This window comes from Diuraphis noxia, unplaced genomic scaffold, assembly GCF_037042655.1.
Source record: "Diuraphis noxia isolate RWA-SAM2 unplaced genomic scaffold, SU_Dnox_SAM2 contig0002, whole genome shotgun sequence".
Lineage (NCBI taxonomy): Eukaryota > Metazoa > Arthropoda > Insecta > Hemiptera > Aphididae > Diuraphis > Diuraphis noxia.
This window is the reverse complement of record NW_028301712.1, coordinates 81,130,956-81,153,043: the sequence shown is the minus strand read 5'-3', so window position 1 is coordinate 81,153,043 and position 22,088 is coordinate 81,130,956. Positions and strand designations below refer to the sequence as shown.

The 22,088-nt window shown below is 28.6% G+C and overlaps 1 protein-coding gene across 5 annotated transcripts in view; it reads right to left on the bottom strand.

Annotated features, from left to right (window-relative positions):
• Positions 1-4,611: 4,611 nt before the first annotated feature.
• The window catches only part of tweek (transmembrane protein KIAA1109 homolog tweek), a 30,292-nt gene continuing 12,815 nt past the window's right edge, over positions 4,612-22,088 (bottom strand). For 3 of the 5 annotated variants that reach the window (XM_015513998.2, XM_089221638.1, XM_015514002.2), the window contains 44 exons: positions 21,939-22,059; positions 21,595-21,871; positions 21,226-21,369; positions 20,495-20,702; positions 19,847-20,088; positions 19,627-19,777; positions 19,452-19,551; positions 18,763-18,891; positions 18,520-18,700; positions 17,807-17,965; positions 17,607-17,738; positions 16,927-17,056; positions 15,693-16,123; positions 15,394-15,610; positions 14,828-14,983; positions 14,547-14,761; positions 14,114-14,255; positions 13,546-14,049; positions 13,046-13,461; positions 12,765-12,971; positions 12,564-12,710; positions 12,386-12,503; positions 12,194-12,315; positions 12,002-12,130; positions 11,627-11,876; positions 11,190-11,515; positions 10,831-11,125; positions 10,361-10,760; positions 10,153-10,305; positions 9,836-10,060; positions 9,619-9,774; positions 9,127-9,560; positions 8,824-9,055; positions 8,637-8,758; positions 8,367-8,555; positions 8,111-8,294; positions 7,808-8,050; positions 7,573-7,730; positions 7,024-7,470; positions 6,687-6,953; positions 6,416-6,616; positions 6,032-6,348; positions 5,813-5,955; positions 4,612-5,709 (listed from right to left, as the gene is read on the bottom strand). In XM_015513998.2, coding sequence (XP_015369484.2) covers positions 5,499-5,709; positions 5,813-5,955; positions 6,032-6,348; positions 6,416-6,616; positions 6,687-6,953; positions 7,024-7,470; positions 7,573-7,730; positions 7,808-8,050; positions 8,111-8,294; positions 8,367-8,555; positions 8,637-8,758; positions 8,824-9,055; positions 9,127-9,560; positions 9,619-9,774; positions 9,836-10,060; positions 10,153-10,305; positions 10,361-10,760; positions 10,831-11,125; positions 11,190-11,515; positions 11,627-11,876; positions 12,002-12,130; positions 12,194-12,315; positions 12,386-12,503; positions 12,564-12,710; positions 12,765-12,971; positions 13,046-13,461; positions 13,546-14,049; positions 14,114-14,255; positions 14,547-14,761; positions 14,828-14,983; positions 15,394-15,610; positions 15,693-16,123; positions 16,927-17,056; positions 17,607-17,738; positions 17,807-17,965; positions 18,520-18,700; positions 18,763-18,891; positions 19,452-19,551; positions 19,627-19,777; positions 19,847-20,088; positions 20,495-20,702; positions 21,226-21,369; positions 21,595-21,871; positions 21,939-22,059 — 9,731 coding nt within the window. In that variant the 3' untranslated portion in view covers positions 4,612-5,498. Of the gene's footprint in view, positions 5,710-5,812; positions 5,956-6,031; positions 6,349-6,415; positions 6,617-6,686; positions 6,954-7,023; positions 7,471-7,572; positions 7,731-7,807; positions 8,051-8,110; positions 8,295-8,366; positions 8,556-8,636; positions 8,759-8,823; positions 9,056-9,126; positions 9,561-9,618; positions 9,775-9,835; positions 10,061-10,152; positions 10,306-10,360; positions 10,761-10,830; positions 11,126-11,189; positions 11,516-11,626; positions 11,877-12,001; positions 12,131-12,193; positions 12,316-12,385; positions 12,504-12,563; positions 12,711-12,764; positions 12,972-13,045; positions 13,462-13,545; positions 14,050-14,113; positions 14,256-14,546; positions 14,762-14,827; positions 14,984-15,393; positions 15,611-15,692; positions 16,124-16,926; positions 17,057-17,397; positions 17,471-17,606; positions 17,739-17,806; positions 17,966-18,519; positions 18,701-18,762; positions 18,892-19,451; positions 19,552-19,626; positions 19,778-19,846; positions 20,089-20,494; positions 20,703-21,225; positions 21,370-21,594; positions 21,872-21,938; positions 22,060-22,088 lie in introns of all 5 variants that reach the window. The other 2 variants (XM_015514005.2, XM_015514004.2) reach the window with 2 other exon arrangements.

Below are 22,088 nucleotides of genomic sequence, written 5' to 3'. Positions count from 1 at the left end.
TACTTATAAATTATAAGTCGACAAGTTGTATTTGTAAAAAACACAAAACGTTAAATCGTTAAATGTTATTGCGACTTCAACAAAGACTGTGTATGACGCACAAGACTTGTATTGTTTTCATATAAAAACAACGTAAATGATATTTGTTCAGTTAGTAATTAATAATAACTATATGTATATATATATAAGTATATGTTATAACTTATATATATAATACCTTATAGTTATACTTATAAAGTTTCAACTGACGTTAAATACTTAATCGGCGGTATTCACAGTACTCTAGATTCATATAAATCCCATTTCCTCACCATTATCGTTCTGATAAAAATAGACGACATTGTCGATATTACGATAGCGTAGTAATAATAAAATAATATTATTTATTACCTATACAGCTAGCCTATAGGAAAAGTTAATGTATTGTATCCAAATATTTCTGATTAAAAGAAAAATCGTACTATCCGCCAGGGATCCACTAATCACTATTCTTTGATATCCGTTGGTGTTCTGGGGCCATGGCCCCCTCTGACCCCCCGCAATCCGGGCTTGATGCTTTTTCATGTTAAATATATAAACCAACAAGTAAAACTAACAGCCAACAGGTAATCAATATGCATACATTTTGTTTAGTACGTTTGTACATAATATTTTGGTTTCTTATTTACAATAAATTCCGTTCACTGGTTGTCTTGATAAATAATAGTAGGTACCTAGTTAGTGTAGGTACACACCGCACACAACACAGTATATTATAGGCAGCGGTGACGTGATATTATTAATATAAATATCATATTATTATATATTAATTGTATTATATCAGTATTATTATTAATATTATTTTTTTTTTTTTTACGCAATGCGGCAATTTTACAAGTTAATAAGATAATATGTATATTATCCTTATTACAATATTGTATGATCATTGATCAGGTATTAAAGTCTTAAGTTATAATACAAAACACATACTAGTTTTATTTAACTTACTGAAAAACTTAATTTGACTACTACTGAAATTAGCGGGGGGGGGGTTAAGGGCGCCAATACTTCTAGCTCCGGCCCTGCTACCGACAGTTTTTATTCGTACATTTTCCATTCTGTTACTGAAATTATTAACGTAAGACTACAGAGATATAGGTACTATATTTCAACCGCAAACACTTTTGACATTATTTACGTCAAATTATTGCTAACCCAGTGAGCACACACCCACCCGGTTAAATACACAGGGTCAAAAAAAAAAACTGTCTACCATTCAATATTACATTATTTTATGATAAAATAAATACTGATTTGATTTATCTAAAAATAACACCTCGGCGATGCACTCACAGATACGTACCTATATATATGTGATGTATGAATATTATATTATGGTATCGTAATCGTCGAGTGCAATGTAATATCAATTTATATATTTATTTTTTTCAGCTCTCTCTCAATCTCTAGTTCTCTGCATCAGCAGTTTCTTAACCTTTTTTGGTACGCGGACCTCGAGGATAAAAATGATCTTTGAAGCCACACGGACCGCTGATTTCACTAGGGACAAAATGAATTTCAATAACTCGATTTTCAGATTTTTTAATAACATTTGCATATTTTCGTACATAAAAGTCTCTTTTTTTTAACTACAGACAATCCGGGAACATCGATAATAATAAAGATAAATAATAAGAAAAAATATTAAGAGCGTATAATATTGTGTGTGTTAATGAACAAAAAAAAAACGATATGGTTGCGGACCGCGGGTTAAGAATCGCTGCAGGTCTACACCTTTGTCAAACTTCCTGGATACGGACGTCTGTTGAATAAAATATGAACTTATTCTAGGCTTGTAAGTTCTAAGTCATTTAATCTTCATAAAAATAGCCGAATCACTGGTAAATCAACTCGCGTTTCATTTTGCTTTATCAACTATGTATAGTGTAAACAATTGATAATAATACGCGACTGCAGCGGAGTGTTCATACTTCATAAACGTTTTTCATTTTAACTTCAGTGGATAGACAAATAATTATACCTATACCTACGTTATTATAGCCCATTGTCTGAAGGTATTTATGACTCATGACATTACAGTCTACAAATATCAAACATTTATTTATAATATTGCGGTTTTAGAATGTTTAGCTATGTTGGTAAACCAATTTTTTAGTCAATTCCTACTGTTAATATTAGTAACAACTAACATTATATATAATTTTACGACTAGGCACATTTAATTAATTTCATATTATTCTGTTGCACAACACACATAAATTGATTCGGAACAGTCAATATGATCTGCAATGAAATTCGGCAAATTTAGATTACTATAATACTATATAATTGTATTACAAATAAAACAGAATCTTACAACCAAGGGTCGTAAAGGGTGTTCCCATAGGGTACCTATACTACATTTATACGCCGAATACTCTCAAGATTTTTTCAATATTATGGGTGTACTGCGTATACTCTCAAGTAGTCAAGTCCCGATCATAATCGATATTATATACCCTTATTATACACTGAATAATAATATAATATACGATTATGAAGTATCAATTAAATTATTTAAATTTGTTAAATTTGTAAAATACCTAGTAGGTATTGTTTGATGACGGTTACAATTCCCCAGTAACCGAATGGTGGGGGAGGGGGGATAAATGAATATTTTGAACGCTAATAAACGTAAACCTTTATCTACGGACCAAGTCCCAAGTGGAGAGATAATTTATTACCAAATTATTTACCCTACCATACTAATAATTATCTTATAATACCTACTCAATTTATATATCAATATTAAAAATATATACCTAACATCGCACACAGAAATAGTTAGCAGAGCTTTCAATACACCGCAAAAATATTTCATAATACGACCTTTTAAATTATAATCGGAGACGTATAATATATTTTATACATTATGTATCATAGATCATAGTTGCTTAATATTTATAGTTAAAATTAAAACAAAATCAGGGAAATTCACTAATCTATTTAGTATGTTTTGAATGTGCCTTATCATTGAGTATCTAAGTCTTAATTCAATGATGATTAATAAATCAATACATACGAAAAACTATTTTTCTTACGGAGACGATGTGTCTATTTATATCTCTATTTATTAAAAAAAAAAATGTTTTATAATGTATTTAATATTTATATCAGTAAAGACAGTATATAAGGTAATGTATTTTTTCCAAAAACATTGCATTCGCATTTAGGTATATTACTATAAAATATTATTATTATTTTTTTATTAACTCAAAACTTAAAAGTCAATAGTGACATAGACAAGTTCGTGGACTGGTGGTATAGGTAATAGTAGAAATATTTAGCAAATTTCCTTCTGCACCAATAGAAAATAAATAATAATAAACCTCATGTAGTAATTTCAATCAAAAAGTTTCAACTCGTTGCGATTTAATATTTTTTAACCACATCTTAACTAAAACCATTAAAAAATTTAAATTTTTAAATCATCCTTAGAAATTGGCCAAAATTTCTGATGGTATATAATTCGAGCTTATTTCAATATATTCTTAAAATGTATAATCTATATCCTATATGAATCACAATTATGAATTAGGTAATTGTAATTGTATTACAACGGTTTAATTATACCATTGATACCCATACCAGCTATACCACTGAAGGATAAAGTAAAAAGTTTGAAAGCGTTATTGTAGTTTTGAGTTGAAACTGTCCTGTACCTTAATCGGTTAGGTGCAGCAGTTATGAAAAGTATCAAGTATTTTGAATTGCGATACATTAAAATGTATAACAATAATTACATAATTTTTTTTATTTAAAACATTAAACATTTTTACCAATGATAATAATATCTAATATTTTTAGTTTAAAATGTTTGTACTCATATTTTATCTATATGAGTTATACGACTAAGCAAGGTAATAATGATATTGAATTGTAGCACTTAACTCAGTGGCACTCATAATAATAAAATATGTATCACTCTACTTAAATTAGTAATCTATTTTTGTTAATATACTATATACTTATTATGATATATTGTTTTTTTCGTTAATATAAACGAGCGAGGCCCTTAGTTAAGAATGTAGGCACAATGTCAATAACAATCATAGACAAAACTAGAACTTTTACATTTTGATTGGGCTAAAAGAATCTAACATAAAATTCTGATATTCACATCATGGCTACGGAAATATTAGAGAAAGTTAAGCCTATGATAACAACTGAAACAAATTATATAATAGATACAACAATTGGCATAAAGATTAAAGAATATAAAAACAAAAATAAATGATAAAAAGTCCAAATGAAATATAATGCGTTATTAGGGAAATCAAAAAAAGCGCTGCCAAGACGTTCTACATCAGAGTCGTTCTAATCAATAGAATAATCTGAGGGAAAGTAACTAAAAAATAGATCAGTGAATAATGAACTCAAGTCTGTCCCTCTGTCAGATGGCATATACAAAATACATACAATACATACTTTGTGTTACATTGCCAGACAATGAGGTTTCCAAGTGTTAATTTTTAAAGTTAATTGAGTTATTCAGTAAAAACATGTAAATTATGAATATTTTTTTATTGAATCCTATTCGCTGCGTTTTAATCTAAGAAATACTAACAACAATTATAACAGACATAATCTTTGATATATTATTACTTGTGCATTTACAAGGTAGCAATCAACCTTGGTAGCAATTTTACCGTACCTAGGTTATAATATAGGTATATTGAATATTAATTATAATAATATTCATACAAAAATCTGATAAGAAAATCTTATTAAATGTAGTAGGTTTATACAATATCATTCAATTATACCTAACTTAGATATTAAAAAAGTGACTAATTAAGAACTTTAAATAAAAAAAGTGAATAACAATGTGTTGTAGTATGTAGGTATTATAATATTGTAAATAAGTGAAATTTTTAAATATTAGTTAATTCAAACTTAAATTATTCCCTTTTCATTTAAATATTTTGCAGTTTTATTATTTAGGTATGGGTATATTTACACACATTTTTTTTTTTTTTTTTAATTCTCATAGTAAAATACAATAAAAATAATAATGTATATTCATTAATTGTATCATTATTCATTATATTATGTACATACACATCAATAACAAAATAAAATAAAAAATACATTATAATAAATCATATGCTAAACAATTTTTAAGAATTATCCAAATGTACAAAGGAAAAAGGAATATTATGTTGTAAAATAATTTTGTTTAAAAATAATAATATGTTAATTACCTTAAATATTGTTAATTCAATGCAGCCTTTTAATTGCGCATGAATAATAAAAAATATAACTAATCTTTGGTTTATATAAAATACTTAGTAAATAACTGCATTGACCATAATAATAGGACTAGTTTAAGTAGATATAATCACTTTTCCTGTAAAAATAAAATATTATTTTTTCAGTATATTATTTTAGTATTATAAAAGAAAGAATGCAATTGTCCCGTCCAATGGAATAGTTTTATTTTAGTTAAATTTATAGCCTTAAACAGAATCATCCCTTCTGGCAACATCTTCTTCTCGAGCTATTGCTATCATTCGTAACATGAGCACTGAGAGAACTTTATCTAATGGATCCATAAATCCTCTTTGCATCCATTTTGGTATAGTTGTCCGAGCATGTGAGAAACCAAGCTTTTGTAATATATAGTCTACACCATAAGGCTCAATACTTTTGCCTCCCCATGACAACAATCTAAAATAAACAAAATATTCAAAATTTATTTAAATTTATTTTTAAAATGTCATTTTACATATTATCCATAGATTAAAATAATTAAAAATTTTTTTTTCCATACCTAACAGTTGGTTCTAAATGCCAAGTGGTACAATTGTAATCCCTCCAATCATTAGTAAAAGATTGAGGCGATTCCATGGTAGGCTGACTTGTATTTCCAGTGTTTGATGTTTCTGGACTTTGTGGTCGATTAGTCATAGAAGACTAAATTAGTAAAAATAATTAAATTAACAAAAATAACAAAAATAACAACAATAAATATCAACTCTCTAGAACTTACTACTTTATCTTTTTCCAAAATATAAGATGTAATGAGATCATGTAGAAAGAAAAAAGCTTCTGCATCTACAGTTACAAAAATATGATCTTCAAACTCTGTTATAAAACTACACTCAACTGTAGGTTTGATATCATATGGAGAAGGTAACTTGACAGGTTGTGTATGGTTGCTCTTGAGATTAAGTTGTAAAGTAGGTAATGCAAATATGACTTCACGTGTATGAGTCAGGTTCTCTTGAGGTTTTGGTGTACGTGAGCGTGGTGCCGACTCAGTCGTATCTTGTTTCTCACGCTCCAAACTTGGAAAACGGTCAACTTCTACATATTATGAATGAAATATTTTATAAAGTTGATTAGCTATAAAATAGTAAAATAAAATTTTTACCATCTATTTCACTTAATGCAAACGCATAATTGAACCATTCTTGAATAGTTTTGAACTGCGGTGGAAAAAGAACATTACGACTAAACTTACATACAGTTGCCATACTGTGTTGTGGTCGTACAGTACCCTCCATGCCCAAACTAAAAGTGAGATTTTGTACTACATTTATGTCCAAGTCGTCCCTACATAGTGGTCCAGAATCTATAATTAACAACAAAAATATAATTTGTATGGAAATTCTTTAAAATAATATTAATTTGAAATCTATTACCTCCAAAATTAAAAACTTCATGCGCTTCAGTTGCAAATGATATACATGGTTCTTTTAAGGAAAATAGTGCCCATGACTTTGATTTGAAATTAATGCCATGAAAACATGCTAAAGATATATTGACACCATGCAAATCCATTTTCCCACCTAAAACAGTACCCCAATGTGGCAAAGGGTATTTTAATGTGGATAATCTTAATCCAGAAACTGCTTCTAATGCACGTTGCCAATGTCTATGATGGTGTTTACATTCGTCTGAACTTATATCTAAAAATAATGATGTTAGATATAAATTTAATAAAATGTAAATCAATGTTATCTAAAACACAATACATACTATCTGGACTTGAGGTTGAGATCAATATACGTCTTCTCACAGTCTTCTTCTTTGAACTTTTCTCATTGCTGATTGATTCTCTGTGATCTTGTAGACTTGAGAAAACTCGTTTGCTGGACTTAAACTGCTGTGAGAAGAATTCTTCCAATTTATAATACATTTTCATAATATCCGAGGAAGTGCTTTTGGATATCATTAATTGCAATTGATCCCAACCAAGATCACCATGCATAAACACAATTCCTGGCCGTTTGTTAGAGTCATGTACACTGTCAGTTGATAAGGCTTTACTCAACACCTTCCATTCATCCTTTAAAACCACTTCAAGTAAACTAACTCTGGACATTAATACTGCTGTACCCATATAGTCTAAACGAAGTTCAAGTGCTGACAATTTTAAACCAACAGTATGACGAGGCTCTGAACCGGGATCTTCTCTAATCAATACTATATATAAAAAACATTTAAAAAAAACCAAAACCATAAAGTATATAAAAAAAACATATAGACAAAAATTCAAAACAAAAATATAATTTATACAAATCATACCATAAGTGTTAATTTTATTCAATTCAATTGTACCACCCACAATACCGCCTTTAGCATCAAGTCCAGAACCGCCAAGGCCTAAGCCAATGTGCATATTTTTATGACCAGTACTCCCAATGGATAATCGGCCTTCGGAATGAAATTGTTTAGATAACCAACTAAACAAAGATTAAAATTACAATTGATTAAAAAAGTATTTGATAAATATATTACATTTATAAATTAATATACTTACGTAACATTTCCCATAACATTTCCCATATTCATGTGTACATTCAGTCTCTTAAAGTTTACAGCAAATATCACCAATGTTTCCCATGCAGCTGCGCCGACACTACTAGATTTCTGATCTGGACTTGAGTCTTGGCTTGAATTATTTTTTTTCTTTTCAAAAGGCAAATGTTTGTCACCTTTAATGTTTAAGTGAAGTTTATCACGGCTAGGTTTCATTTTAGTATCAGTTACAAAATTTCCATAACTAAAAAAATAAATAATAATAATCAAAAATATAATCAATATAATTTTTTTATCAACTTACGAATCTTCAGGATCTACATTGTTACTATGGTCACTATATACGCTGCTTGGAACAGTTCTGGTAAGATCACCTAAGAAAAGCCTGCGCACTATGCTACGCCTATACCAAGCACGAGGAAATGCTAAGATTTCAGTCAAACGTCTCATATCATATTTGAATGAAGCAGATCCTATATCAACAATGGCTAAATAAAAAATAAAAATTGTTAGTTTCATATAAAAAACAATAATAATTATACAAACAATAAAATACTCACTAGAGAATCTAATAGTGGCGTGACTTTGATCAGATGTGGTCTTAGATCCAGGTACGGATTCAAAATTCAGCTTCCTACTTCTGGATAAATGAAATTTAATAAATTCAACATTGACACTTAAAGAATCTTTACGTTCACCATCAGCTAATGGGGACCATGCATGAGCATGTGGCTCTTTAAGATTAGCTGCTATAGGGAAAAAGTAACAACATATATTAATATGAATACCTACATATTATATTTTAAATTAACAATTATCAATTAATTTACATGATTTTTTTCCTCCATATGGATGAAAAATATACATGGAAAAGTCTGCCATTACTCCAGTGATACTTAAACCTCCTACTGCAACTGGTAGACTATTGGAGTCTTCATAATAATCTTCAAGTCTAATAATAAAAGAAGTGCAATTTTTTTTTTAATGTTATTAATAATAAGTCAATTTTTATATTACTCATTCGAAGAATCAGTTCTCTTAGAAGAAAATACAATATCCAAAGATGGCAACTTCAACATACACTCAACTCGTGATACTGGCAAACACGAAAATCGGAATGTTGATGTTTGAACATGGAGGTAAACAATTACGTCTACAGGGAATGAAGTATAAGCGTATTGCCCAGGTGTCAAATATGGAGCAAACAAATCGTCATCATTGTCTGTAGCAAACATTGTATCAAATGTACCTAAAAAAAAGATTAACAGATCTTCTTTTTTTAATATCCACAGTGAAGGATGAAAACATTTAAAAAAATACCTGTATCGGTAAACTGTTGTGCCGGTATAGGTGCTAAAGTCTGCTCTAGGAATTCGAGTATATGCGGTGATATAATAGTCTCTTCTGGTATACTCTGGAGTGTAGCCCAACAATAGAGGCTGGCTTTTTTTGTACTCGTTTTCCTACTGATTACTCCACTTGAGTCAATTGAGTACATGAGAGATTGGCCTTCATCAGACACCATTTTTGATTCGTAATGTACTTTAAAATCAAGTCCAGGAATATGAAATATAGTTAATTCAGATAACTGAGATAAAGTGTTGGTCACTGTTTGGTGGTGTCTTAATCGAGAACTCGATGTACTATTTGCACCTAATTTATCTTTATAAGAACGCCTAGGTAAATTTGGACTTCCAGGAACATATTCAAGAACACCACCAGAACAACTACGCTCTTTTTTCATTCTAGACATCCTTAAAAATCAATGAGTTACTAAGTGTTTTAAAAATTTTCATAAAACAAAATACTCACAATTTGATTTCATCTTCTTTGACAGAATCTTTAGTGTGCAATACACATTTTCCACTGTTAATGAACACTTTTACATCTAATTCAAAATCAATATTAGGTTCTTGTGGTTTTTGAGTAGCACCGGATACAAACAATGGATTAACCAAAAAGTCATCCCTACCAAAACAATATTTGATTTAATGAATAGATATAATTTTAATGTTTATAATACAATTACCTCGAGTCCATATGTCTACCATAATCTGTATTTGGCCAACTATCATCACCTTCAGTAGTTAAACTTTGTTCAGAACTAGCACTGGGCAACGAACTTTGTCGGAATATTTCTTTAGTATTACTGAATGTTACATGACCAGGATGTGTCACCCTGAATGATGTTGAACGTTGTGGCCCAGCTTGAGGAGAATTTTCAACACTACTTAAACTAGTCACTTCGTCAGGACTAAAAATATTTAGTTAACAATAAAAATAGTTATTTAGTTATTTTAACATTGGAATAATTAGTTTTGGTACAATTTTTAAAATTGACTTTACCTTTGAGTTTCTTTGAATTCTGATACTTCTTGTGTAGGTGAAACAATAAATGATTTTGACCTATATGTAGAACTTTTGTTGCTAAGTCCAAATTTACCCTTTAAACTTGATTTACCTTTCACACTTTGTCTTCTTAGTTTCTGAATCATATCTCTAAAAATTGATTTGCTTAGTATCAAAAAATAATACCCTTATAACCAAATCTCACCTTCTGAATCCTTTGAAAACCATTGCTTCCAACTCACGTAAACGTTTTACTTCATGTTCAATAGTTCCTTGAGATGCTCCCAAGGAACGTAAATCATTTATGGCTTTAGCTTGTTCATACATTTCTTTCTCAATTATCTTTGATCTAGTTTTAGCATTCATTGTGGGATCAATAGCTAAAGATGCTAATATATCACCTTCCATATTTGATTTGTGTCTAATAATATCACTGTCTTGAGATATAGGATCACTATCTGATAATGGATCATCAGTATCTTGTACTCCTGTTAAGGCAGTCAAGGTATGTCCTAATGCACTAAGCTGTTTTCCTATATTTACATCTAGATGCATGTCAACACCTTCCATTTGCCATTTTACATTCAAGAACCATTTTGCATTTTCTATAATACATAATTAATTAATGTATTTAATAACAAAAATATTTACATGTTTACAATTAAGATCACATACCTGTAACAGAGTCTAATTTTTGAGAAGTTGTACGACTGCATACTTCATATGTTCCTTCTGACACTATGCACAAATTCATGGCAGTAGACACAAGTTCATTAGTTATATCAGGCTTCCAATCATCAAGAGATGAATCAAAATCATCAGCAAATCTTAAACATAGGCCAATGAAACGACCCTTACTCACCAGTGACCCAGAACTACATGCTGATATACTAGTTGATTCTAACGTAATTACTACTGCAGAACATGATTCAAAGTCCATGAAAATTGAGCGATTTAAACCCCATGTTGTCTTAAAAATACATAAATTATGAGATTAAAATTTGAATATTTAATGTATAAACATAATTACATACCTGGGGAAGTGGATTTAAAGGCACACAAATACCCATATCTTCAACAGTCAGTTGTAAGAAAATAGTACCCAAATTTGGTGATACAGGTATTTTATCAGATGCCAATTTTTCTGTTGATGGCTGAGTAGCTGTCAAAACTTCTTTATTTAAACTTGCTCTTTGTTCGTTCCAATACTCATATGCATTTTTGTAGTTCAACCACACTAATATTGCTTTGTCCACCGCTAATGGTTGAATGTAAATTAAAGGTCTTCGCAAGGTAATGAGTATTACTTCTTTGTCTTCGCCTTCACCAACCATTTCTCCTTGGAAAGCATTACGTAACTCTAAATAATTAAAAAATATAATTAAAAATGTAAGCCTAAAAATTAAAACGTTAGTTATTTGAATATAAATAATAGTCCAATACACAATATATATATAATAGCTAGAATTACCAATTCTTGTTTTAAAAAACGCAAAACTTTGGAATTCAGGATCAGCTTCTTCGAACAATGGGTTCCGTATCACCTGGCCAAGTGATAAATTTACATCAATATGAGCTTTGACAAAAATTTTAACTTGTTCAGATGTTTGATAAGATGAGCCTGATACATTTTGAACTCTATTCGATAGTTGAAAGTCTGCTGAACCTGTTTCCAATCGAACAGCACAATTTGTCGGTGTAGTAGCTGTAAGTTCTATACGCTGAAATAATAAAAGTATCAATATAAAGAATGGATTTTTTTTTATTAACTTTCTGTTTTAGATTATTTAGGTTAACAATTTTAATATTATTATAAATACAGTATCAAACTTTTTAAGAAATTTACCCTCATTTTAACGGTCAAAGAAAATAATATTCTTTTGACAGGAGCAGAACGATTTGTGTCATTATCTTCTAACCATATAGGTACAGGTTTTTCACCTCCATACACTTTTTGAACGACTTCATTGACTTCCTACATACAAAGGTGTTAAATATTTAAATAATATGAACTACAGATAATTGTGAAATAACTTACTTTCATAAATACTTTTTGAACAAATACTAAATGGTTTAATAAATCTGTTGTGAGTGACTGCTCAAATACACCAATATCAGCCACAGCACTTAAATAATTTCCTTGGCGTAGTACAGCACCATCTAATAAATAAAACATTTTTACTACTGAAATAAAACATCTAAATATAATTTTTAATTTTTAAAACTTTACCTGTTCCAGAAAATTGATTTTCTCCCGTTTTTGAACCACCATCAAGTATATATTCAGCCGATACATGTACCTTTGGAAGTTCAATACTAGCTTCTGATGGTAAATTTGTCTCAGTCACCTATATGTTTTAAAATTATAAGTAAAAAATGTATATTTAACAAAAATTTTAAAATCAAACCGGTATTTTAGTAGAAAATGATAAAGTATGTTGAGGTAAATCAATAATAAACTTTGCTTTATTTCCAGTATATCCAGTGCTGGTAACTTGATCCATTTTATATTGTGCTCTTAAAGAAGGCAATAACGCAGCAGTGACGGTTAAACACTGAAAAAAAAAAAAATTAATCAATATTCACAGTTTATGAAATACTTAAATTACTTGAATGACTGCAGTGAAATGCATAACTAATGGCTGTAGCAAAACATTAGGTTCAGGAACCTTAATAATTTCTTCTTTATGCACTCTTTGAATCATTGGACTCTGTTGAGCAGTCATACTTGATGGCTCTACAGATCCTTGTACATCAGTCTCATCAATAGTTGCAACACGTCCCATTCGACTAGATGTTCGAGCCACTCGAAGTTCCTAAACAATAATTACCGAAATATAAATATAAAAATTTGTGTGATACACCTATCTAATACTAATTGATAATTCACTTGTAAAGTAGATGAAAGCTGCTTGCTTCCTCTAGTCATCATTCCGTGAAGAGCAACAGGATGTTGAGGGATATCAATATTTACAACGCCAATTGTTAGTAAACCAGAATTTTGATCCTTTGTTCGCCGACTCATACTTGAATATAAAGTCTGTGATTTACCCACAGTAACCTTAACAACAGTCTGTTGATTAGGTGCAACACCTTCTAAAAGTACTATCATAGTACGACCTATATGTCCAGTCAAAGAACACTCTAAACTTGGAGGTCGTGTTTTCTTTCGAAAAGTTGAACTAGTGTGTAAGTTAGTAATTTCTGCTTCTAATTTCAAGCCACTCAGCGTGGCTAATAGCCTAGTCCGGTGAATACGAACTACAACAAACACCATTAGTCTTGTACGTTCTTCTTTTGTTATTCCTATAATATAATATGTTTTATGAATTTATGATGATAAGAAAATTAAAAATGTTATAATCAAACAAAAATAATAAGATAATTTACGTTGATTCAGGTGTGAAACAGGTGGCACTGGAGTACTTGTAGACCCATCTTTATCAATATCATCACAAGATTTAGACTCTGGCAGTATATCATATTTTCTAGTGCCCTTGTATCCTTCCGATACATCTACGCCAAATGATATCCTTTGTGTCACAGTTTTAGTTTCAGGCATTGTAGCGTATAATTCTAATAAATGGTAAACAGTCTTCCAACACCTAGGTGTCATTGATACAATATTGGAATCCACTTCATCAATGGGTTTCATTGGTATGATGCGTTCAAATTCAGATAAACTCGGAGTCAAGCATTCACTGACTACTGGAGTTTCACTCAAATTCATATATCCCTTAACACTTTTACCAGTTGATCTTAGTTTTTGTGCTAACGTTTGGTGTTTTGAACGTATTGATGGAGAAGGTGATACTATAGGTTTCAATTCGCTAGCTGAACGTGGCAAAAATCGTTTGATAGGTGGTGGTGTCGGTACTGGTACTTCAGATTGATCTAAAATGTTCAACCAGCCTAATAATGAAATGTATTTTAGATGAAATAAAAAGTATGTACTTACCTGATTGTGATGTAGGTGGCTTAGCATTAGTACGGGAAACATATGGATGAGGCTGTTGTTCACGAAGTTCAGTTTGTGTATCTTTCACATTTTGGTACATATTGGTTATTTGATTAAGAAGTCTCAAAAGAGGCATATTAACCTACAAGTTTAGTTTAAAACAATTGTATGATTAATATGTTCCCAAATTTCTCAATTTTTATAAAAGATCATTTGTTTTTAATGTATCTTCTTTGGCATGCAAGAATTAGTTATTACTTGTAAGTCATCATACAGCTCAGTTTTATTTCAAATTAAAATATTATTTCTCAATTTAAATAAGTTTTAAATTTAGATAGTTCAAGGGTTGGAAAGCACAAAGATAAAAACAAGGATACACACTGTATGAGTTTATTTATTATGAATAAAATATATGATTCTCTGTTGATCTCACCTGTTGAGAAATGTATCTAACAGAAACACAAATATTAAATGATGTGTTTGAATGTTTTTTTAATTGGCCTCGAGATAAATATAGCATATTACGTCTTTGTCGTCGAATATCATCAACAACTGTCATATCAGCAGATCGGCGTACATCACATTCAATACTAACACGATCACATAAGAATGCTGGTACTTCAGGTAATAAATCTAACCACGGAGTTTCTAAAATATATAATTAAAAAAATGTTTTATTGTGAGGATATAAATCTAATAGATGTAACCATATACCTGATTTGGATTTGTTTTTAAAAGATTTTGATTTCTTTCCTGTTTCTGGAAGTTTACCATACTCACTGACAACAATGTCTATATGCATTGTTTCAAGACTTCCAACAAGTGACAAATTAGACCCCCAAGAGTCAAGTGCAGCTATACCATTGTTACCTATTTTATAATGCAAATTGTATGTAAATAAATGCTGTATGAAAACATAAACTTACAGGAAACAAAATTATTTTTTCCACTTTAAAAATATCTACAGAAGATCTTTAAATGATTTTCCGAGTTGAGAATTAAAAACTTTTTGTTATTTAACATTAAGATTAAAAACAAATTATACAACAAAAAGGAAAGGAATATAATTATAATTCATACAAACATAGAATAATAAGTCCTTAAAAAAAAAAAAATGTATTCAATTTAATCATTCTATAACTTATGCTTTCTTAAATCATAATTTTGATTTAAATATTTAGCTGATATTTACAATTGTGTTTATAAGGTTATAAAAATACATTTATCATTTATTTATTTGTATGCTAATATGCCTAATATAATAAAACACAAATAATTACCTGAATTAGGGTTAACCATTTGTTGAGGCATAACTCCAAGACTAGATAGTAATGGTTCGAAAATTAGGTGAGCATCCAATAGTCGTAGTGAATCATATTTAGGAAATATATTAAAACGCAATGAATCTGATTCTGCAAAATCTGCCGATGATTGATTATCAGATGTAAGAGGTACATTTTTTGATTCAGATGAACGTAATGGTCCTTTACGTAGCCGCTGAACAATCAAAAATATATTATACAATTAGATAAGTAACTAAATAATTATATCAATACTCATAAGTCATAAGTATACAAACCCAATTTCGTATTTTTTTGGCTTTAACCAATCTATTAGATACTCGAGGTTCAGGATTAATAAAATCTTGTTTAGCCATCCAAGTGTAAAGATCTTCATTTCGGTCTGATTTTTGTGGCGATATGTTTATAGCTTCTACACTTCCAGACAAATTTTCACCTTCTATTGGAACCTGATAATTATTATCAACTAATGGAACTTCAACAATATTTTTGTATGTGTGCTGAACTGTGTCATCCAATATTGGAAACATCACACTGGCTCTAGATGAAGATGGCATTTGAGTGGGCAACAGTGATTTGTTGTTTTTAGGCTGATCACAAGAAGAATTATGTGAACTAACTGCAACACTGTCGTTTGGCTGATCTGTTATACCAGTTGGCGAAAATGGATCATAATAATGAGACTCGTTACCATAATTTCCTTTAGACCCTATTGTAAATAATGAGATATGATAATGTATTTTCAATTTTATTAAAAGCAATTAATTACCAAAGCTTTAAGCATATAAATAACCAAATAAAAACTAATTAGGAGCAAAAAATTTGAAAAAATAAAATAACAGAATGATATGTATCAATCAGTCAAATAATAAAAATACAAACAAAAATAAAACTATAAGATGAACATTAGCCAAAGGTTATTTAAATTGTTATATTATAAGCAAGAGATGGATAGTGCAGTGTGGTAGGCGAGTATGTAGAATGAGTGATATTAAGGGACTGTATAAGTAAAATAATATTACTCAAAATGATTAAAAATTGTATTAATAGATGAATTGTTAATAAGTTAATCATTCATAATAAGTAATGACTAATGAAACTGAGATATGTGACAATTATTAAAATATTAGTATTTAAAAAAAATATAAGCCATTATTCTAAATAATTTTACTTACTAAAAGCATTGAACTATATAATATTATAGTATAAAAATATATTTATAAAGCATTAAAAAATAATATATATTTATAATAATATTATACAGTTCAATAACTAAAAGATATTACGAAATGATATTGATGAAATTATGATACACTTTATTTTCTAATTAGAATACCATAGTAAGAAATAAATAAGAATAAAATTACTAATAAATAAAAATGTGAAACAAAATAGGTATACTCCAAGATAACATTTCATTTATAGTAATAAATTAATAAAAAGTGTCATGCAGGGAAACAATATGATTATTTTATGCTGTAAATTTAATTTGTTAACATTTATATGTCGTACCACATTTGTTTGTATGCGATTTGAGTACCCGTTGTAATGTAGACACGTGCGAATGACGTTCGCTGGTCAGCAGCATAGCACACTCGTCGGTTATACCTTCTCCGCCTTCTTCCCCAGAAGCCTCCCCATCCTTTAGCATATGACCAAAAAATACATATTTACAAATGATACCCAAGGCAAAAAATTATGATTGTATCCATAAAATATACAGTAAATATGTAATTACAAATTATTATTATCATTATTATTATTATTATTATTATATTATTAATGTACACAGATTTATGTGTAACTACTATTAATATTAGCAAACCATAAAGCACCCTTAGAATAACACTAATAGTGACAATGAATAAACGTATAACACAATGAGACACCTAATGAACCATGTAAAAGCATTACACCAAGTGATTGTACATTTTTAAAAATAACGATATGCAAATAATTGGATACTATTTTTTTTCTGCTTACATATAAATAAATCGGGATTATGTGATGTATTTGCACTTCGACGAAAATTTAAATAGCCACAATCATATAACACCTGTTTTAGAAAAGGATACTCATTTGAAATTTTATTTTTAATAATAAATTATCCCAATCTGATTAAGTATCTGAACCAAATTTGTTTTTATATTTTTTTAATGATTAAAAAAAAATTGATTATTTAAACAACATACCTCTTCAGCATCTGAAACTGCAAAAGTTACATTTAATGGTTTTAAGTTATGATGTCGACTTTTGAAGTTGTGTTCAAGTAATAAAGGGGTATATAAGATATTTTTCCACTGACGACTCAAAACAATAACGCCCTATAAAATATTTAAATTAAATTAATTATTCAATTATTTAAATCTGTAAATACTTAAAATACACTTACTTGTCTCAAAATTGATAAATTAGGCAAAAATGGATCTTTTAAATTAGTATCAATTGTTACATCACTTTGAAGAAGGTATTTTTGCAATATATTACACAATTGACATGAAGGATCTTCTTGTAAAGTTTTAGCCAAGGGAGTAGTATGCCTATAACGACTCTAAAAAGAAATATAATTAATAATTTAACAACTTATTAATAATTAAGTTATTACTAGAGCCCGGATTTCATGTAAAAACATTTTTTTTAACTAAAGTAAGAAATGTGATGTAAGTAAGAAATGTTTATGTTTTATAACCTGTAAGATCTATCGAGACAATTTTTTGCATATTTTGAACTTAAAGAATATTTCAGAATATTTTATCTTAGTCAAATTTTTTTTTGGTTTAATGTATAACATATTTAACTTTGAAAAATTATGAATAATAAAGAATATTTTAAGATATCATTATTTATTTATGTTTTGCTTATGATTATAAAGTCATGAATTTATGATTGAAGAAATTAATAACAATCAATATATATAAATATATAGATATAGATATTTTTCTTAATATGTAAATACTAAAAAAATTATGCGAATATTTTATCAATTACTGCTGAATGTAAACATAATATTACAAATGTTTTAACAAAAAATAAATCCAAACTCTAGGTACCACTTATTATAAATTATTTTAGTATCAAATCTGTTTGTAATGAAAATACATATACCTTAAGAGGTATATGAAGACTTTGAACATCTAGTGCTTCAGCCATTAAACAAGTTACAACAGCTGTACAGCGTCTATATCTAGTACGTAGCATGTGCACAAGACGCATTGCAAAACGATTACTAGGATTCATCCATGCATTAATAGCCGGTGATGCTGTACTCAGTAAATTCCAGTCATGTCTACATATATCAATAAGTTAAATACATATTATTTCAATTAACTGAGATTGCAAAATATATACCTTGTATAGTCTATTTTACGAGTAATTGGTGTTAATGGAGGTGCAGCAAAATTAAACCAAACTTGACATACTTCCATGACACACGATGATGCATTTTTATCAATTCCAACTTTTGCCACTGTGTTGTCACTAAAGAAAAACATAATTCAATTTAAAACATTAAATAATTCTATAATGTATACAGTAGATACCATTTATAAGACTCAAAATTGCATAGAACGGTCCATATATTTAAAAAAAATAGTAATAAGCAATAGCGGAAATAAAGTTCTGTTTTTTTAAAGATATTTTTAAATTATTATAAAAAAGAAAAAATCTCGACCTCAACCCCTAAATGTATGACTTTTGAATCAACTTGTTATAAGACTCACAACTTCGGTTATATGACTCAAATTGCATAGAGACTTAAATTACATTACCCTAACATCTGATTTTATTTATAGCAAGTTAAATAATAATAAAAGTTTATTAATGATATTCATATACTATAATATTTATTTAATAATAATTATGTTACATTATGTAATAAAAGCAAAATAAAGTAAACAATTAATTAAAATGTTGGTTATATTTTTCTCCATTTTCCTTATAAGATTCATTCAGTTATAAGACTAACTTTGTGCTGATCCAAAGTGAGTCTTATATGTGGCATCTACTAAATTAAGTAAAACATAGCAAGTAAAACTTACACAGTATCTTCATTATTAATAAATGTTTCGGAGGGAATTTTAGTTTGCTTAGGAGTAGCCATTGGTGTTGAACCACCACCTACGTCTTGTTTGCTAGAAGCTAAAAACAATAAATGTAAATTATTTTTTACTCAATAATAATGAACAAAAATTTCCAATTAGATATGATATTTACTATTTGCTTTAAATTCTATATTATCTTCATTTTTAGGTCGAATTTCAGAATGAGATACTTTCCCAACTGTTGAGTCAGGTATTGGTGAAGGTGATGGAACATCTCTAATTTCTCGATCATTCTCTTTCTCAAAGTTTGATCTTTTTACAACCTATGTATGTTAAAATCAATATAATTGTAATAAACACATTAAGCATTAGATTTAATAATAAATACAAACTTTAAAAGCAATTCCTTCAAAACCACATTCCATCATGATAAATCCCATTTTTTCATCTGAAATACTTATCAGGCCCATTTCATCATTTTCACTATTTACACTATTCTGAACCTCTGTAGATTTTCCTTTAGAACAAGTTTTGAACATTACTTTTGAACAATGAACAGGTATGGCTGTAATAACTGCTTCTTTCAATATTGAACATTCATTATGTAATCTACGTAGTTGAGCATGTGCTCTATCTATAAATAAATAACAATAATTGAAACATCAAAAAATCTTAATCTTATGATTTACACTATTTAATAAAATATAAAATATGTATTGTTTAGTTTAGTGTTCCATAAAAGAAAAAAATATCTTTATTAATACTATGTAATATTATAATAGAAAAGAAAATATAAGGAAAATCACTGAACAAACTAGTTTACAGCACCAACCAAATAAAAAATATAATAACATATTATACACAACATTCTATGTTAATGTCTGTAATAAGTAATAATATATTTAGAAATATGATAGGGGAAAAAATTGTATTAGCATATATATTTTTAATTTATTAAAAACAAAAATGTGAAGTCTGAAAAAATAGATTTAAAAAATATTTTTGTTTAATTATTTTAATTTAATAATGCAAATAATTACTTATGTGCAGTGTTATAACTGTTTCTTCTTGTTGTTTTTCAGAAGTCTCAATATAAACTGGTTCACCATGTGTGCTCTCGGGATCAACTTCAGATGTAATATTTAATCCAAGTAAAAAAGCTTTTCCAGCAGCTCTACTTAAAACACCTTTCTTTTGACCACTTGGTGCAACAGCTGGTGGATGATATGTTTGTACAATTTCTCTTGCCTTAATACAATATAAAAATCATTTTAATTATAACACCACATTATAGACAAAAATGAATAACTTGACAATGATTATATTATAGTATAACCTACAGTTAATGCAAAAAATATATGTTAAAAGGAAACTCAATATTGAAAATGTAGAGGGTTATTTGTTTAAAATATTTTATTAATATACATAAATATGTTTTTAATATATTTTTTTTATTATTATTAGATGGTTATTTCATACAATAATCCAAAATAAAACAGGTCTGAAACCTCTAAACATTTCTTTTATAAATACATGAAAAAACTTGAAATTGTTCAACTTTATTTTTTCTTAATATATTATCAAACTAGCCTTTAAAAGACCTTTTAAAAATAGTTAAGGTTTCAACCAGTTGCATACTTGGAACTGAATTTGAGAGTGGGGTTAATTTCCCCACTGGTATACCACTGATTTCAACTCTTCAATGCTTTTTAATTTTATCATAAAACCAATTTTCAAATAAAAAATAATTATTTACTTATTCAAAACAAACCTGTTTACTAAAATGAAACTTAGTAGTAAGTTCTTCAAGGCATATTGCTAATAATGATACACAAGTCAAATCTCTAATATTATCTAATGCCGAAAAAGATATGACTTCTTCAACAATGGACGCTTGTAGTACACAAATATTAATCTGAAATATTTAAGAATATTTTGGTGAATGGATTAATTATACAAAGTTAGCAAATCAATAATGTTTTCCAATTACTGATTTAACATTCAAAGAACATAATACTGATTAAGAACTCAATTATTAACAGTAAACAATCAATAATGTATGAAAGCAATTTAAATAATTTATTAAATTACTCGAAATATATTTTTACAGTAAATAATTTGTAAACCTAACCTAACCTACTTTTGGTAAAATGACAGTTCCTTGAACTTGTGATGCAATAAATTCTTCATAAACACGGTTTGGTTGTTGTAAATCAGGTTGTGCATCTTTATTTAAATTTGGTTTTACTCTTTCCACAGTACTTCTTTTACTTCCTCCACCCTGCATTTGGCTTAAATATTTATCACGCTTAAGTATATTAGTGGCTTCAACACGACTAATGCAACTGGAATGTAAGTGGTTCAAGACGGTGAGAGGGTGGAGATTACTAAATGTTGGAATCAAACTATCAACAAACCTATAAAGTATAAAAACATTTTTTAAATTTTTCAAAGAAATCAAGTAATTATAAATATTATGAATACTTTTGTAGTGATTCTAAGGCTAATGGTGTGACCATCAAATCAATATCTCCTTTCAGTTTGATAACAACTGTTGTTCTTGTTCCAGTTTCACTTCGTAAAGACACCATTTCTTCTTCACAATCTGAAAAATAAATTTTAGTTTAAAAATAA